Genomic DNA, 19,251 nt, shown 5'->3' with positions numbered 1-19,251 from the left:
ATTTTGTTCTGTTTTTTTAAGATAGTTTTGGGGCATTTCGTGCTTTTATTAGCCATACAACAGGAGAGAGATGGCAGGAAATGAGGGGGGAGAGATGGGGGATGACATGCAAGTTCGTAGCCGGACGACGGTTGTGATTGATGGTCAACGTCTTAAGCCACTAAAAAATACGATTTTATATGTTTGTATTATTGTGACACTGAATTACAGAAATATAAGTTTAGGGAGCACGATATAAAGAGCACTAAAGTGTGCTCATCTCAGTTGTGTGAGTTTGCTATGTATGCTTATTGTCCTTGCGTTGCTTTCTCCTCCCAGACTCCGACGACTCTCCTGGTTCCAGAGAGCGGACGGTCATAGTTCACGCCAGTCTCGATATTACTCCTTCCAATGAGGAGCTGTCCAGCCATCTCAGCACCAGAGACTCAGGTTGCCAGACAGAAGACTTTTTGATCTCAGGAGCGCCGTCTCGGAGGAGGATCAGGGCCCAGAGAGGCCAGGGAGTCTCCCTCTCCCTTTCCCACTCTGCAGGCAACATCTCCTCCTTGCCGGACAGCACTGTGGCCATGTTCACCTCCTCTGTGGGCGCACGCCTGCGCTCCCGGAGTCTCCCCCGAGATGGGAGCCGGATGATAGACAACGGGCATAATGACAGCGACGATGAGGAGGAGCTCTCCCCCTTCGACACTGAGGACTTCCTGTCTGTACCCGGGGTGTTGATTCTGAAGGATGAAGAAGAGAGCACGGATGACCAGGCCATGTCTGAGCACCAGCTGGGCCTGAAGTACAAACAGCTCTCAGAGAGTCCGGAGCGGAGCTGGATGGAGAGGACCAGATCCCAGCTGCCCAGGAAGGCCGACATGGGCAGCTGTGAGATCTCGTCCAGTTCAGACACCTTCAGTAGCCCCGTCCACTCCGTCTCGGCTGCAGGGGTGCTGGGAGGCCAGATGGACCACAAGGACGACCACCAGTCCTCTAGTGGGAACTGGAGCGGGAGTAGCTCCACCTGCCCCTCACAGACCTCAGAAACAATCCCCCCAGCAGCCTCTCCACCGCTGACGGGCTCCTCACACTGCGACTCTGAGCTCTCCCTAAACGCTGCCATTCACGCCAACGATGACCAGACCAGCTTCATGCTGGACCACTACCAGGGCCTCAGGACCCAGCGGGCAGGCTCCTTCTCCTCCACAGCTATGGACATATTAGAGGAAGCAGGGGTCAGCACTCCCATCGAGGGGGAGTGGAGTTACCCCCACCCTGACCCTCCACGCCCACAGGACTTCAGCCCTGAGCCCAGCAGAGAGGCTGAGAGCAGCCTGGGCTGCCCCAGCTTCACCAGCATGGCCACCTGTGAGAGCAGCTACTCTGACAAACCTCCGTCGGAGAAAGCTGACACCGTCTCCCACTACTCTGTAGACACTGAAGGCTACTACACCTCCATGCACTTTGACTGTGGTCTGAAAGGTAGCAAAAGCTTCACTTATAACTATGCAGCCCCCGGCTCTGATTGTGGCCTGTCCGACTTGAGTGGTCCCATGACTTTGGGGAGACGCTGCCTCTCTTTAAGAAAACCAAAGGTGAAGCCATGTCCGCCTAAGAGGAGCTCATCCTTAAGAAAAATATGCAGTGAGGGAAACATCCCTGACAAGAAAGAACCAAAGATTACATGCGGGCAGCAACTTCCACTGTCTTCCAAGGAGAGGAAACTGCAGCTGGTTTTGTCTGGCTCTCCAGGTCATTTAGAAAACCCTTCACTAGTCAGAGAGCCCTTTGTGATCTGGGGGGTTGAGGGTTCAGCTGATCTCCCTGACTTAGGCGTGTTTAGCTCCACAGATGCACATTCATTTAAGGATGAGGGGGTCGTGCAGTCAGACTATGCAGATCTGTGGCTCCTGAATGATTTGAAATCCAGCGATCCTTACCGATCTCTGTCAAACTCCAGCACGGCAACAGGCACAACTGTTATCGAATGCATCAAGTCGCAGGAAAGCTCAGAGTCTCAGACATCCCAGTCTGGCTCTAGGGCCACCACCCCGTCACTTCCGTCAGTGGAGGGGGACTTCAAGCTAACATCTCCAGAGAAGCTGGCAGGCCTGGCCAGCCCATCCAGCGGGTACTCCAGTCAGTCAGAAACCCCCACCTCCTCATTCCCCTCCGCCTTCTTTCCTGGACCGCTGTCACCGTCCAGCGGCAAGAGGAAGCCCAAAGTCCCCGAGAGGAAGTCGTCTCTTTCAACGCTGTCACTGCAGTCACTCTCCTGCAGCGATGGAGCCACCTCGAAGAGAGACCTGGAGCTGCCAATAATCCCCCCCTCTCACCTCGACTTAAGTGCCCTTCATAGTGTCGGCAGCAAGGCTTCAGGTTACAAGACCCAGATTCAAGTCCCTCACCAAAACAAACAAAAAGCTGCAGCATCAGCCAAACCTGTAGCGCCCCCTAACACAGAGGTGTTCGCCCGTTCCATGGCCATCACGCCCACGGTGCTGCACTCAGTACAGCTCCGATCCTTCAGTAAGGACCACGAAGGGAGTCACGAGGACAAAGCCACTTCCAGGTTCAAATGTCCCGCTGTGAACTCAACCAGCACACTTTCCAATAATAAATCCGTAGAGCTTAAGAGTCCCCTGTTATGCAACTCACATCAACATCACACATCCTCGAAGGGGTCGTGTGAATCAGTGTGTACCTCGAGTGAAGAGCTCGCAGAGGGAGAAGCAGCATGTCAGAGGGAGACGAGGAACAACCAGGACAGCGAGGCTCCTTTAGAGAGTATGACGGCATTCAGACCGCAGTCAGAGCCTTCATTAGACATCCTCGACAGGACCACTACTCATGAAGGAGAGTCAGTAGAAACGCCTGCCCGCTCGCAGTCTGAGCCTCTACAACAGCAAAGACCTGAGCCGTCTGAAGAGGAAGAACCGTGTCAGACAAAACCAGGTCCTCCTCTCTCTGTTCAGCACAGTTCACCCGAGAGATCCGACAGTCTTGATAAAGTGCCTGCTACTGACGGCCAATCAGAGACGCTGCAAGGGAGTTCAGTCTGTACTGAAGGTAGCGCAGAAGTGGAACACGAGTCATCGGGTGTTTCAGCCGAAAGTGCCTCTCAGGATGGCAAGGAGGAGTCCACGTTAGAGACAGAGGATTACTTCAGTAAAGGTAGACTGTCACTGTCTTTATATATCTGTCATGAATCTTGACATTTGTGGTCATGTACAGCAGAGGTCTCCATCCCCGGACCGCAGCTATTTTTCTGCTTAGTTTCATTATAGTCTGACTCTTGTTTCTAACTCAGTATCAAGGCTTATTTGTGACTGACTGATGAGTACACAATGAGTCAATATAAAAAAACAGGATCACAGATTTTCTAAATTGTGTGGAGCAATCTGGGATGTGCCTCCTAAGGGGTCTAAGAAGATGATGAACAAAAAACAAAAACGTATTTCTGTATAACAAAACTGTATATTTTTTCAAACTGCTATTTATAACAGTAAGCAACTACCAAAAAAAAATGTCTTTTGCTATTATTGAGTTTAACTCTTAAAACAGCTGATGTGCTTCGATTGACAGTGACCAAAACAGCCCACAAACTGTCATGTTGCTAACTCCTGATAGTGATGGGGGAAAAAAGAAATACAGAAAACATTTGAAACAACAAAAACTTCAGAATTTAGCAGAAAATTGTGTTTTCGTGTTGCCTCCCATCACTCAGAGTATGAAACGTCATACGTTTTCAGGACCTTTAAAGTCATTTGTTTAATAAAAAACTAAATGTTCTCTGGACATGCTGCATTTTGGTGTTTTATATCATTTTAATTGAATGTCTTTGGGTTTTGGACTGTTTGTTAACAGACTCTACACCCAGTGATAATGCAGTGTCTCCTCTGAGTGATGAGTCGAGACCAGAGGACGACAATGTGTTTCTGTCACCCACCAAAGCTCGGACCACTGAGGATCTGTTTGCGATGATTCACAGGTAAGCAGCTTGGATAGCAGCCCCTTCGTCTTGGCTCTATGTTTACAGAGAGTCTTAACTGGGTTTCTTCTCGTTCAGGTCCAAGAGGAAAGTCCTGGGCAGGAAGGACTCCACTGAGTTGGGTGTGAGGAATCGCCTCAGTGCTGCATCGGGAAACACACCACCCAGCAGCACCACAAGCTCCCCAGTCTCACAGGCGTCACCCTCCTCTGCTGTGACCCCACCAGGCCTGCACAGATCCCCCGGGCCCATCTACAGGAACGCAAAGAAGTCCAGCACCTCGAACGAGGAGTTCAAACTGCTGCTGCTTAGAAAGGGCAGCCGCTCGGAATCGAGCTACCGCATGTCTGCCGCAGAGATCCTCAAGAGCCCCATCACTCCTAAATCTCCCGGAGATTCCCTGACGGAGTCACCGAGACAGCCCGAAGAGCCCACCTCCCCCCTGCAACAACAGCAGCATCAACCAGGACCAGATCAGCTCTCCAGCCCTTACCCCAAGGCCAACTCCGAGGGCTTCTCCCCAAAATCTTTCCCCACATCTGCTGCTTCCAGGCAGGGCCGCTCCAGAATCCCCCCACCCTCCAACAGCAGCCGCTACGGCATGCGCAGCAGACTGTACTCAGCGCCCATGCAGGCGATCTCTGAGGGCGAGACCGAGAACTCAGACGGAAGTCCTCACGACGACCGCTCATCACAGGGCTCCACGTAGAAAACTGCTGATAGACGTGTTAAACGGTATGAAATGATTTTGTTAGTTTACAGTAAAAAACAAATGGACCAGACTGAGTTATAATATATATGAGATGTGCTGAGGGCTGGAGCACTGATGAGGTTAACGTGATATGCAGAACGTTAGGGATAAATCATCTTGTTAAAAGATAATCATAACTTAAATAATAGTGGCTGATTTCTGTCAGTTATTCTGTGGATACTTTAAACAATTTTACCTGTGTTCAAATGTTTTATACGTACTGTACGTCGAAGAAATATCCTCATGAGATGAACACTTTAGAAACAGGGAACCAGGTCACTTAGCATCTGTATTTTGTAGAAACATATGATTGATGAATAGAAACGAGTAATGAGTAAAACATTATTCCAGCTCAGTTCCACAGAATTAAAACAGGCTTACATGGTTCTAAAAAACATCTTATTTGGTTAGTTTAGGGCACATTACCCAAAGCCATGTAAGACACCCGACTGTTTGCCTTTCTTCAGCCCTACTACAGTATATTCATGTTAAATCTTAGCTGTTCTGCTGTCACATATTTCTCCAGAATTAAAAATAGATTTTTTTATCCGTATCTTGTTAAAATATAGATATATTGGATGAACTGTATGTATTCTGTGAATACCTATGCAATTAGACACACAATTTTTACATTTCTTCAAGCCGGTTGTACGAATGATTTTGATACCCCCCAAGTGAACATCAGGACTAACACTGTGTGAGAAACAGCAGAGAGATAAAAAAAATGTGAAGCCTCGATGCATCGATCCGTGTTGATGTGTTTGTATATTTTACTCACAAAGCATTTTGTAAATTGAATCAAGGATTGCTTGCTATTACAACATTTTGAAATTCTCATGCAATAAGATGAGTAACCAGAGGCGAGACAGGAAATGTCGAAGCTGAGCACAAACTTGACAATCGTAGGAGACGAGAAGGGAGCAGGTGTTAACATGGGAGGTGAACAAGTGATCGAAAGGTTGGAGGTCGTGAAATAGGAGAGCTGTAAAAGAATAAGGAGGTCATGTTTTTAAAAAAAAAGAAGAAGAAAAAAAAGAAAAACGTACTAATGGTCATTTCTGGTTTGCTGACTTGGTGTGTTTACGAATTGTTGAAAGAGGCAAGTGGGAAGTGTTCAGGAGGATCAAATATGCCTTATTTTAATAAGTGACAGCAGCTTGGGCCTCGGCAAGTTGAGTGTTTTTGTGAGATTTTTTCGGTTTTGATGGAGGATGTAGGGTTACATTAGGAGCCAGGTGAAAAAGAGGACGTTGTGGATTTCGGGATGCGGCATTTGCTGCTATTTTGTACCAAATGCTCGTCTTATTTTATTCCCCATCAAAAACCTTTCACATTTTCTGTGTCGCAACAATCTAAATATATTTATTTTTTTATCACTGACGCAGAAACTCTCCGTAGGCTCCCTGATCTGGTTTACGCCTTTTTAAATAACCTAAAGCTGAAATCTTTGCACGGAGGTGTGCAAATAATATTGCTAATATTATTAATAACATATTTTATTCAGATGACTTATTTTGTTTATAAGAGACGCATTTTAAATCTTCTTTCAGACACTGGTTGCAGAGACAAATAGGGAAGCAACTCATGAATGTCATTAAAAGATGGCATGAACAGTCATAAGCTACAAGCTACGAGTCTTTTTTTTTTGTCCCACATATTCACAATAATATTATATATGGTGTTTACTGCAGTGATGGTACTCAACCATTATGCAGAAAGAGAGTCTATGTAGCCATATTGCTCTATGGGAGACTGTTCTTCTCTATAGGTACACTGTAAATATCAACTTAATTTTGGCCTTAATGACACTCCATACTAATGCAACGTCGTGTAACAGGGTACACAATGGGTTATGTCTGTGAGCCTTCATTCCAACCCTTTTTTTTTTTCATCATTATTTTTGTTTTTTTGCACTGATAAAGTGATGTTTGTGAAGTTTCATTTGTCTCTTGCTGTACCTGGAGATGTTTATAGACCTTTACATGGAGCTGTTTGACTTTCCTTGAATAATATCCACACTCTTGAGTACGCGCTTCGGAGTGGAGTAGATGCTTCTGCCAAAGGCTAGCACGTGCACATGTTAGTGGCATCCAACTGTTTTTCTCCTCTCGTTAACTTGACTGAAACACAAAACCAACACTAAAGAAGAATTACAGCGTGACTCTTGGTACTAGATGCATTTCGTTTGGACTTTCAGTCAACCTCTATATACTGTAGCTCTCAGCTTTGTATTTTTTGTACAAACTTGTAAATACAATAACTTTTGGAATTGTCACAAAGGTTGTTGAATTGTTTCTTATGTAAAAACAAAAAAAGTTTACATTCATTTCAAACCTTTGTATATTTTTGAGCTGTGGAACACTTTGTCTTGTATTTATTTTTTAGTAAGCATTGTGGAAATCCCATAGTAAATCCTATGAAAGCCGAGTGCTAGCACAACAGGCTTAGCAAAAGTGTATAAAAAAGACAAATAAATGTGACTGCTTTGAAAACGACTCTTTGGCTCCGCGGTGATGTTAATTGTTCTTGTTTTAAAGGTGCTATAGTTTAGTTTTCAGCCACTGAAGTACAGTATGTCATGATTTACTGTAATAGAAGATGCTACATTTGGCCGTGGTTCCAGTGGTACTCAGGTACTGTACTGCACACATTTGAGGTACTTGTACTTGACTTGAGTATTTCCATTTCATTTATTTGACATCTGGAGTTACTCACATACTATACTAATATAGATTTTACACAACATATTATCACTTTATAAAATATGATGCATTGTCATTGATTAAACTACCCAACAGTATGTGAAATACTTATTTCCATCTCAACCAGCTACAACAGTAAAATGCTGCCTACACCCTAATGCATATTAACCTAATAATAACGAATATTATAACACTCACAGGGGCCATTTCTCTACATTGAGTACTTTTTTTTTACTTTTGGTACCTAAAGTTTTTTTTTACAGTGAATATGATCTTAAACCTTTGCATGGGTCTCTCTAAATGAAATGCAGGATTCATGTGGCGGCCACTGATTATATACGAACACTAGAGGGTGCTCTCCAGCTGAATCCACAGCAGCACGTCCACTTGGTAATTTAATGCAAATTGGGTGTAAATTGAAATTAGGCCTCTTTGTGTCCTGGACAGATTTTTTTTTTTAAATATCTTCAATCTGAACAGGTTCCTCTCTACATGACAGACTCAAGGCGTAGCTGTAGTTATTGACATGTCATGTCTGCATGTGTTATGTCATTTTTCATGGTCGTGTTCCAGCTCCAAAGTCAGTGTGAATGCTCTTTGTCGCTCTGGCTAATGTCAAACAGGCCTGTGTCAGACAAAAACGCCTTGTTCTCAGTCGGTATGTCGACTGAGCGGAGACTGTGAGGGGGAATAAAAGGTAAACAAAGCCCTGGACTGTTTGGCACCCTGAGTGGATAACCATCAAATCAAGCATTTACTTTCTCATATATGATGAATATATGATATGTATCCCAGCAGTAGTGTGTGTGATTTGCCCAGATGGAGAATAAATGGAACCATGATGATCAACCGTACGGCACCTAACCATGAGGAATTGTCCTACAAGCTTTGATGGTGTTTGACTTCAGAGATGTTTTCTTTTCAGCGTTTGTCTTTGTGTTGTGCAGCGGGCTTTGTGTCATTATTTGCCCTCCGGCCCTGAAGACAGTACAGTAGATATTGTATAGGCCTTAAAAGCAAATGTCAGCCCGGCATGACTTTTATCATTGTCTGATTATGAAGAACGTGGACAAAGGCATGCAAAGGCCTTCAAAAGAACACACAGCTCCTCAGCGCTCGCTCGCTGCAGATGTAAGGGACTGTATGAAAATTACCACAAGGGTGGGGGAGTGGGAGTCTCAAAAGAGGGAGGGTTCATTTTCTTACCCCATATTTATATTTTAATATTAATGATAACTGTTTGTTTAGCAGCTCTTTATTCAAAAATAGAGAGCAGCTGTACTTTCACAATTGTGTTATGTTTGCCATAAATATATTGTTTTGAGATATTGGAGGGAAGGGTGTTGTCAAGAGGAGGGTCCTGGGAAGGGGTCTTACTATTTTATAAAATCAAATAAGAGATTCAGCCTCCCTCCCCACCCCAGTAATTTCCGTGCTGTCCCTGAATGCAAAGAGCAATCAAAGGACCTGCAGAGGACTAATTTATATGTAAGTAGTAATTATAACTGCAGGTGCCTGTGTCCAATGCATATGAAGGGATTTGTGGGTAACACATATTTGGATTCATAATGTCTATTGGCACATTTATCCAGCGTGTGTAGCATAAATGTACCAGAAACAGTCCGAAGCTGATCCACACAGAATGAATAGGCAATCTAGATGAGAGCACCTCTCCACACTATCGGTGCAAATCTGTCTGATACTCTTTGTTTTAGGTTTGGTTATTAAGAAACATTGATTGCAGTGTGGTGCATCACGAGAATGACACATTCAGTCCTGATCTGGGCTATACTTCCTTCTATGTGAGTAATACCGACTGCAGACTGGGTGGGGGGAGGAACGCGGAGGAGGCAACCACACCAAACTCACCACCAGGCCACCAGGGTATATTGTGAGGCTCATTATAGTGCATTAAACAGCCTCCCTGCGGAACAATGAGAGGCCCTGGGGCCCTGAGGCAGCGCCCGAGGCTGGCTGGGACTGATATGGAGACCCAGGGGGATCCTGCTCACCCGGGCCTGTCACTACCAGATTTTCATCCACAGCTGCCAAACTCCATTCTCCTCCATTCTGTCACCAGGCTGATACTATGAGAGAATAAAATAGTGTGTGAAAGCCTTTCCAGCACTCAGAGATCATATACTATTCCTATTAGAGTGGGATTTTCATATCTGTAAGGTATTTTATTTCTGTGCATTTATACAACCTTATTTTTATTACAATATATGGTAGGTTTTGATTAAGTCTCTTTCAGTTCATTCAATTAAGAATTTTGGACATTTATTAGTGGTTATGATCAGGATTATTTTAGTTAGGATTAGGGTTATGATTTGATTAAAGTTCATGTTCAAGTTCAGGTTATTATCTTTTTATAATGCCAAACTACAGCCTGGTACACCAGACGTCTGTAATTTAATGCTACTTTTAGGGGAAATAAGGATGTCCCTTGAGAAAATCTCCACTTAAAGCCAAATAAATATGGATCAATTATTAATTCATTATTGGAATGATTGTGATTGATTATATGCTTATTAGCAAAATAGTGTGTAGTAGAAATATATTGTTTTTTCCCCCCCTGCTTTCCTATTAATAATCTCACAACCCCCTTAGACTTAACTAGCGACCCCCTGTGGGGGTCACGACCCTCGGTTTGGGAACCACTTCCTAGGTTACACCAGCAATTTAGTGGATTTAATTAATTTGACGCGTACCAATTAAATACTGTCTTCATTTCCCAATAATGCATACCGAATTACATACATCCTTCCAGGAAATTCGTGGAATTTCTTTTGGAAAGTGCAGACTGTAAGTGTTACCGGCATTTTTTCAGACAGACGTGACACCAACACATTCTTTTTATATATATATGGATGACATTTTTTAAGTTTATTTGTTCAGTTTTACCTTTTGACATATATTTCTGGTGTCAATATTATTTATCTAAATTCTGTCTTTTTATTTTTCATCGGACCCTGTGTGGGGAGGAAGAGGAGGAGGAGGAGGAGGAGGGAGGGCCCGCTGACTGTGCTGCGTGCGCAGCTTCAGTCTGGAGTCGCTACGACGGACCGCACTGAAGAGATAAATAGAAGCCTTATCTATTTATCCCAAAGTATTACGGGTGTCTGTCACTGATAACTGAGAGAGGGCAGCTGGCTTGGAAAGCTGCTAACGTGCTCGTCTGCTTGATAGGTGAGTAAATGTTGGTGTTTGTAGCAAAACTGGGATTTTATGGAAGAATTAGGCTACATTAGGAGATGAAACAGGGTGAGCCAAGGCTTTTCTGATTTTTGCGTCGCTCACACGCTGAAACGTGAATTCGTTTTAACGTTAGCTCGTGGATTAACTGGGAAATATTTAGCTAGCACCACGGTCGCGGTTTTAAAACGTATTAAAGCCTCTTTTTTTTTTCAAATTTCAGAGGTGATTTGCGCAGCTAGCTTGTACCGTGAAACGCGTAGTGTCTGTCAGCGCGAGCTCGTATTTTTTAAACATAACGTTACGCCAGTTGAACGGGAACTTTAGTAATAACAGGTTTTGATTTAGCACGAGGACCCCTCTCTCTGACATACGTTACTGTCTTTCTGGCAGCGGGAGCGTCACGCGCCCTCAGTCCTTCACGTTATTACCGTGTGATGTGTGGAGACGTGCGCTTACACGGCGCACAGCCTCCCTGCTTTTCATGGCGAACCGTCGGCTTCCTCTGGGACCAGACTCATCAGTGACTGTTCTCATCATGCGCATATCTGTCTGGGAGGACGGCAACGCTGTCTGTGGAGAAATAAAACATGTCACCAGTGAAGAAATCAGGAAATGATCCTCAGATACCGACAGGGCCTGTTTCAATAGCCTTGTAACATTTGCTTGTATTGGTGTACTGTCACATGTGCAATGACAGAACTCGTATTAGGAAAATAGCGACTTTTAGCAGCTGCATAAACACCCCGGAGCTTCTGCACAAACACCCTCATATGTATCTTAATGATGGGCTCTTTACATAGCAGGAAAACATCATATGCATTTTAATTTCTAATGTTTCTAATTTCATTTCTAATGTTTAATGTTAGAGGGAAATTGTGTACTGTTATCTCTACATTTATATTCAGTGTGTCTTGTCCAACCACCTATTTGCTAATGAGTGCAACATAGTTCATATACATAACAATAGTTGATCCAGTGGTGTAAGCGCATAATATGAATGTATTTTAATATGGTTAAATATTCTCAAAGGCAAATATGGATGGATAAAACGGTGGCTTGTTGTGACACAATGATGGCTATTCCAATTGTATTAATTAGCAGTGTTAAATTATTAATCAGATTTGACTCTTACTGTGGGATTTAAGAGATCAGCTGGAGGACAACCAGCGGAATAAAAGACAATCTGCACTGATGTGAGAGCAGCCTGCATCGGTCTAAGGATGTGGAGCTCATGATGAGGCTCCTGTGTGTCTCGCTAATGAGATGTAATTGGCTATTGGAGCGGAGGGGTGTCGAGGGCGATGACCTTTGGATCATCAGCCATTCTCCATCCATCCCTGGTGCTTTGTTCCCCCTGGTCTGAGCTCTAAATCAAATCCACAACAAGGCAAAATTATATGGGCAAAGACAGAGAGCAGTTCTTGTAGTGTGTTTGGACTGCAGCGCAGTTTAATGCAATTGAAGTTGAGGCGTTGTTGTTTTCTCCCTGCTATTGACTTACTATGGCGTACATTCCATCAATGAGGCAAGGAGAAGGAAAAAAGGAAATGTGGAAATCATTACAGTAATGGGGACAGGGGAGGGATTTCATTTGGCCCTCTGTTAGGTCTCTTCTTGCCTATTTACTCAATTAGCTGTTACTGGCTAGTGAACACAAACCTCTTACAGATGACGTGGGACTTATGGACAGCATTAGATGTGTTGCTGGTCTTATCAGTCTTTTTAAAAAAAAAACCCACTGCATTCATTCAACAACAAGATTGCAGGTTTGTTTGTATTGCGTGTTTCTTCCATTAGCTCATGGTTAATGAAAACTGCATTACGCTGATGCTATTTTTAACAACCTAATCTACAATCTGTATCATCATGTGGAAATGGGGAAACTCTAACTCTGTTAACAAGATGGCTTTAGGAAGATTAATACGTTTAACCTGAAGCTATTTATAGAAGTAAGGTTGTGTTTCATTTTCTGACAGTTCTCAGACGCTGTACTCTGAATTTATGCCTGAGCACAGCTGTACTGTGACCGGGCTGAGAGGTGTTAGAGTTAGCCAGAGGAGATGGTAGCAGCTCATCTTTGACCACAAGGATGTGGGTTACATGAGGCGACTCTAACTTCAGAGGTAAGAAGGAAATAACTTAAGACATGGATTTAGCTGACTTGTGGCACATCAGCAAGAGTCAAAGAGTTTTTTATGGGTGCTTACGTGACGTCTTTCTGTGACCTTCCCTCTCTGTGATAACACCGAGACAAAGCATGGTCACAGAGTCAGATAGTGTGACAGGGAAAAAAAAACAAAGATGAACATGGTCTCTATGTACTTTGGCTCACTCTAGACTTTGCTGGTTAAACTTTCCTTCTGCTGCTCGTCTGCAGAGTTTGACATTGTAGTCACATGATTCAAGGGAGGAGAGAGAGGTTGGAGTGTGAGAGGGGGGGCAACAACATGTCACCCTGGTGGTGATTAATGCTTAGCATCAGGTCACCTGATCTGAAGGCTCAGAGTAATGCTCACTCACACATTTTTTTATTTCTAAACAAGTTATTTCACCCTGACAGCTGAGTTAGGAGGGACCGTTTAAATTGAGTTTATCAACTGGGTGATTTTCCTCACTTAGTGCACAGTCGGGCCAAACTATTCGAGTCTGTGACAGGAGGGGAGTTTCAACCAAGAAAGGCTTCTTTCATATTGGTCAGCTAGGCTTTTTATCGTGTCACAGACCTCATGACCGTGTTATCAAGCAGGAAATGTCTTGCCACAAACCTCCGGGAATGAAAGTGAGACAACAAAATGGTGTAAAAATAGAATAGATCCTGATTTCCTATTCAGGCTTAAATTAGAACGTTAGATCCAATTTTCCATATCTTTTTTTTCTTGTAGAAAGAGGAATAAAGGAGGTACTAGGGATATTAAGAAAAAAACAGCTGGAAGAGTCTTGCTCATGTGTGCATGCAGTATATTTGTGTCACGCAGATGCCCATGAGTTGCTTGGATTCTCGTGTCAACAGTTTGTCCTTTTTGTCTGGCCTGTGATCCCATAACTTGCAGGATGAGTCTTGCCCATGAGGACAAGCAGCATGTGTGAACATAAGTTTATTACATGCATATAGGCAACCATCACTCAAGAGAACCGACCCTTAAACACCCACCAACTCTAGCCTGTGTTGGGAAAAGACAAGGGAATAAGCACAGAAGCCTCCAGCTGTAAATGCACAAAAGCTTTTATTGGGTTCATGTAGGGTATATATATGTTTAAGGGTTACACTTCCCAGACCTTCCCCATGTGTGAAACACCGACAAGGTTATCGGCCGACCGTCTGGCTGTACAATCCTCTGTGTAATCCATCAGAGACATATTATAAAGTCCAATCTACGCTACAGAACAATATAAAACCAGCCTGGGGGGCGTAGAGGACTCCTCCTCGCTGCTCAATGAGGCAACCCAACACCACATGAAGGCTGTTCAGGGAAGAGGGGGGAAAAAAGTGTCACGCTTTTAGAAAATTGGAGCTGCATGTGTGCGTTTAATTGGGTTTCTCCACTTACTAAAAGTTACGTTGTACTTTGTTGTTCCGTTTCAGGTTGTTTAAAGTGTCTCCCGTCCCGAGACCTGAACATCTTATCCATGGTGCTCTCCCATCAGCATGAATAATTGACGTGCTGACATTGGATGCGTTGTATCTCTAGGCACCCAGGGGATGTTTTATCACCACAGATGGATGAGGGTTGACAGCCAGTGCAGGCAGGACATGTGTTGTGTGGAAGTGTCATGTAGTGAAGAGGAAAGCCAACACGCAGTGGGCTTATAAAAAGCATGATAACTACTGGGATGCCGTCCCATGATAGATAGATAGATACATAGGTGGATAGCTGATCAATTGTAAACTGGGTTTTCAGTATAGCCATCTCCATGTAGAAATTGTAGCTCGGGGAAAAGCTTCTGTCCCTTCAGTTGCATATGGCTTATTACCCCAGGCTTAACCCCGTCAACTGGAGACGTAGACCAGGAGAGACGAGTGGAGGAGGGGAAGAATGGAAAGTAAACCCTTTACAGAATGTATGTGATCTGGAAAACACAAGCAGCATAATGCAGTGAGGAACGTTCAGGAAGCAGATGATCTGTTAGTGTGTTTTGTATGTCAAAGTTGAGACAAGAAACACTTGGATATGTTTTGGTTTTTATCTTTGTTGGTTTGATTAAGGCTGCAGCTAATAATTATTTTCATTATCAATTAATCAATTAATTCTCTGCAAAATGTTTTTTTTCCCTTGAAAAATGACTGAATAGTCACTTAGTTTTTAGTTGATTATATTTTATGTCCTTCTTGATGAAGATAATATTATATTTCTACCGACATCGTCTCAGTATAACAACCAAACTGTTGGACCAGTCTCTGTTTACCCTTTTATTTCTTGGTCACAGTAACAGGCTCAGCTAGGGATAACTGGGCTCTGGGACACACATCAGACAGTCATGTTCCCAATCTCCATTTCCTGTGTTATATTACAATGGCTATGCTCTAACTTGGTTACTTGTGATGAAAAATAATGAACTGGGTTATCTCAAATTGGACTTCAAATCTCGTGACAGAAAGCCTTTGTTACAAACTGGAGGAGTTTTAAAGATGTGGTTGTTTACCAGGCGGGGAGGGTTGCATTATGGGAAATGAAGGAACCAGTGTCCTTTGGAGCAGGATGACTTTTAATTTTGCAAGTCCCCAGATTGTTTGGAAGTGCAATACTAAATCACTGGAGAGCTATTTTGTAATTGAGCGCAGTCTTGATATTACAGAATATTTTGCTGTAATAGTTAAAACTCATAAAAGACGTTCACAATGCTAAATATAAAAAAATACTAATTTTCCAGTAGTAGTCCTTGCTGAGCTGTATTAGACACAACATGGAGCAAGTGTCCTTCAAACTGCGTTGCTCAGTGCATGTGTGAAATTTTCAACATTATAACACATTCTTGAAACTACTGCACATCACTCAACATTGTTTTTCCTGTGTTTCAGGGCTCCCTAGAAGAATAATGGATGAGAACTGTCACTAGCACTTGATGAAGATTTCGATTGACTCTTCAAAGTGAACTATGGAGGGCAGTAATGACACTGGGACACAGTCCCAAACTGATGTGTGCAGCGCTGAGGTGGGAGGAGGAGAAGTCCCCGGTAAAGCGGAGGATGGAGTAAATCCGCTTGCTCCTGCTGACTCCTGTGGTGGTAAAGGAGCACTCTCTAACCTGGTGGAGCCTCCTGCACCGTCTGTGGGGAGTCCCGCGGCTGAGACTCCGGGAGGTGTGGCGCTTAAGGTCGCCACCACTGTACTACACCCGGTGTGCCTGGGAGAGAGTCCACTTATGCTGCCCATTCACCTCCAGATGGCGGGAGCGGCCGGGCCTCAGCTCGGCCAAATGGGGGCAGCGCCGTACTTGTTAGCAAGCCAAAGCCCCGTTTCACTTCCCCTGGTCTTGGATCAGCAGGTCATCCAGCACATGAGTCCCTCTGTGATTCCTCAGAGCGCTAACTGCCCTCAGCTGCCGCTCCAGAACAATGTCCTGTGTCAGAACCCTCTGGTGTTTGGTTTACCTCCAGCTGGCGACCAGAAGTCGGCGGGACAAACTCAAGACGCTAACCTGCTCTCTCTCCTCCAGAATCCAGCGTTTGCAGCCATCTTGCAGGATCTCTTCCCGTCCCAGGCCGGCTCTTCAACCTGTCAGTCGCCAGGTTCTACCTTCTTCCCACTCCCTCCCCTCACACCTCCCTACACCTCTCCTCTGGCCCCATTAGTCCCACCTGCCACACTTCTAGTTCCCTACCCTGTCATCATCCCCCTGCCAGTGCCTCTGCCCGTCCCTCTTCCCATCCCCATTCCTGTCCCTCAGACTGAGGACTCAAAGGGAAACATGCCAAAACCAGTTTGCACTGTGAGCAAAAGCACTCAGACTTCTCCAAAAGATACTACCTCTCCTACGTTGTCTTCAGGCAGATGCATGCCATCATTCCAGCCACCGAATGTGTCCCCGTCCTCGCTTCCTGTAGATGAAGGACAGGCTCTCGACCTTTCTGTCAGAGCATGTCCAGTTGAACTCAAACAGGAATACCCCAGTCCGCAGCAGGACAGTGTGCTCGACTTGTCAGTGCCTGGTGTGAGGAAAAAGTGCGTTCAGTCAGACAGAGAAGTAGCTTTCCGTTCCGGTCAAGACACTAGCGCCGCTTCTTTGTCTCTGGGTGTCGAATGCACACAGAGTTTAGATTCTAAACTCCTGGGCAGTCTGGCTTCACTGGAGTTCAGCCGACAGCATAAGTGGGTGGTTGACAGCAGTGCTGGTGGGTCCAGCTCTCTGAGTCAGGAGGCCTCTCTAAGCAGGGCCGGAAACCTCGAGATAGTCAGCACCTCGCAGACGGCTAAGGTCATTGTCTCGGTGAAGGACGCCATCCCCGCCATCCTCTGCGGAAAGATAAAAGGCCTATCGGGGGTCTCCACCAAGAACTTTTCCATCAAACGGGACGGCGGCCAGGGGGCGTCTCTGCAGCAGCTCTACGGCATGCCGTCGGCATCCCAGGGGGAGCAGCACGACCCCGGCAAAAAGGTCCCGAAGAGCAGAGCCATCAAACTGAAGAAGGTCAGCTCGCAAGAGATCCATTTCCTCCCCATGAAGAAGCAGAGACTCACGGCACTGCTCCCCAGGAAGTGAAAGTGCCCAGCGCTCTCTGGTAATCCCTCCAGAGTACGTAACATAAAACACATGTGGGGACATTCTGTAATCAAACTCATACACTCACATGTCCAATCAAAGCTCAGAGTTTGGCTGAGGCTCATAAATGTCTGACAGTGTGACCCAGTAGTTACAAAAGTGGTTTCCATTGGACTTTTCTGAACCGCTGTGTGTTTGTAATGCACTACTCTACAGCGTTACGCTAAACCTGAAATGTTTTGGTGTATGGCAGCTTAACGGGCGCTCCGTGGGGCTTTGGAGATTGTCTTTATGAATCGGAGATGTTGACGAACATTTTTCTGCTTCATAATTACAGCAGAGACACACGGGTTCCATTTTTTCCACTTTGGATCATGGTTTGTTTCCACACGTAGTTTTTGTTGAAGTGACAGCTGAGGTCCTCGCTGCTCAGAGCAGAGCAGGATGTGCTGGCAGGACGCGGCTGAGACTGTTAAAACATGTCCCATCGTCGGAAATTCCCATAGTCATCAGTCGCTCAGTGGAGCGGTTCATTCTCTTCTGATTGGTAGGGATTTAGCATGACAGGCTAATAATGTCTTGGCAGGGCCGGAGCCTCGATTTCATTAAAACGAATGTTGGCAACAGCCGTCGGCCGCGACTAAACACATTCTTATTTTGTTTTAACAGCAGGGGGAAAAAGGGACGTCTTAATTGTTTTCACATTTAATCCGAACTTTCTTCAGGCCTGTCCAAATATAAAGAAGGTTTCTGGTGAAGAGCCATTTTTGTTGTGGCTGGATTAGCCACTTTTTAATCAGGCCGTGTTTCAGAATACACGCCAGAGCTGAGAAAACACCTCACAGCAAGTGTATAAAACACCAGAAGCCCCTGCTGTTTCCTCTAACAGACTAATGAAGTGAGTCTAGGTGCAAGTTAAACCAACTTTAAATGTGAAGGGGAGATTAAAGGAGAAATAAGGACCACATTCTTGGCTTCAGTGAGAGAAGATACTGTTCGTATATTTGTCAAATGTGTTATTAGAATCAGTATAGGTGAGACTCCAGCGCCCTCTTTATCGGTGTAAAGCATTAGTTCCAAGTGGTTTTGGTGTCTGTTTCGTGGAGCATGTTTTTTTTTTCCTGTCCCACGGTTATGATCAGAGTTGTGAATGTGAGAGTTGTTGTTTTGCGTGTCAGTTTATTTATCCTATCGAGTGCACTTTGTCATAGTTTAGTTGAAAGCATTAACAGGGTGTCCAACGTATTTTACTAAAAACTGTGTCGCTCCTTTGTGATTGCAGCATTTATGAAATCTATGAATTAAAGGCCAAGAAATAATAACAGCCACATGCAGACTGTCTGGATGAACAGAGGAGGGATGGAAAATACCTACTTTTTACCAGTTCTTTATTTATAATGATCCCAGTACATCTTACTCATGTCTTCAGTCCATTCAGCAAGAAGCTCTTTGGTTCAGTAGTCACTCCAGTAGTATCACTTTGTGCAGGATTTCACCCTAATTTATTCTTTGTACAACTGTTATTTATACGATGTGTATATATACTGGACGGTCAGTGAGGAGACAAAGTGTGACTGGATATAAAAAGACAGCTTCCTTTGTGACTGTCGGTCTCCTGAGGCATTTTCTGCTTTTCGGAAAACGTATTTTAATGAAGATGTCGGTGAAGAAACACCAGTCGAAATGTGCTGGCAGTTACATGTTTGCTTACTGTACAGTGTGTGCTTTTTATATGGAAGTGAACTAAAATCTCCAAGCTCTGAATGTGTGCCTTTGTGTCTTTTCCTTGATAGTAGTCCATTTTAATCTGAAATGTGTTTTTCATTTGTTGATGAAACTGGTTTGAAATCAGAGAAAAATGTTCTCATGTCATGAATTTACTCATTAAAGGAGTCTGAAAAAGACATTCACATAAGAATTCAACATAA

General features: G+C 44.4%; 2 protein-coding genes across 3 annotated transcripts in view; both read left to right on the top strand.

Annotated features, from left to right (window-relative positions):
- nhsa (Nance-Horan syndrome a (congenital cataracts and dental anomalies)) overlaps positions 1-4,682 on the top strand; it is a 51,298-nt gene extending 46,616 nt beyond the window's left edge. For both annotated transcript variants that reach the window (XM_070908909.1, XM_070908910.1), the window contains 3 exons: positions 319-3,156; positions 3,850-3,973; positions 4,052-4,682. In XM_070908909.1, the coding sequence (XP_070765010.1) occupies positions 319-3,156; positions 3,850-3,973; positions 4,052-4,682 (3,593 nt within the window). The remainder of the gene's footprint in view (positions 1-318; positions 3,157-3,849; positions 3,974-4,051) is intronic.
- An 11,036-nt stretch (positions 4,683-15,718) lies between these two features.
- Positions 15,719-17,323, top strand: rai2 (retinoic acid induced 2). The gene has a single exon (XM_070909527.1). It carries the CDS (start codon positions 15,719-15,721, stop codon positions 17,321-17,323), a length of 1,605 nt encoding a protein of 534 aa, XP_070765628.1.
- The last annotated feature ends 1,928 nt before the right edge of the window (positions 17,324-19,251 follow it).

The sequence above is a fragment of the Enoplosus armatus genome, chromosome 7, assembly GCF_043641665.1.
Source record: "Enoplosus armatus isolate fEnoArm2 chromosome 7, fEnoArm2.hap1, whole genome shotgun sequence".
Lineage (NCBI taxonomy): Eukaryota > Metazoa > Chordata > Actinopteri > Centrarchiformes > Enoplosidae > Enoplosus > Enoplosus armatus.
This window is presented reverse-complemented; position numbering and strand designations above follow the sequence as displayed.

What these genes read in the sequence shown, in the direction of transcription:
- rai2 (XM_070909527.1), top strand. Translation starts at nt 15,719, where the DNA reads ATGGAGGGCAGTAATGACACTGGGACACAGTCCCAAACTGATGTGTGC.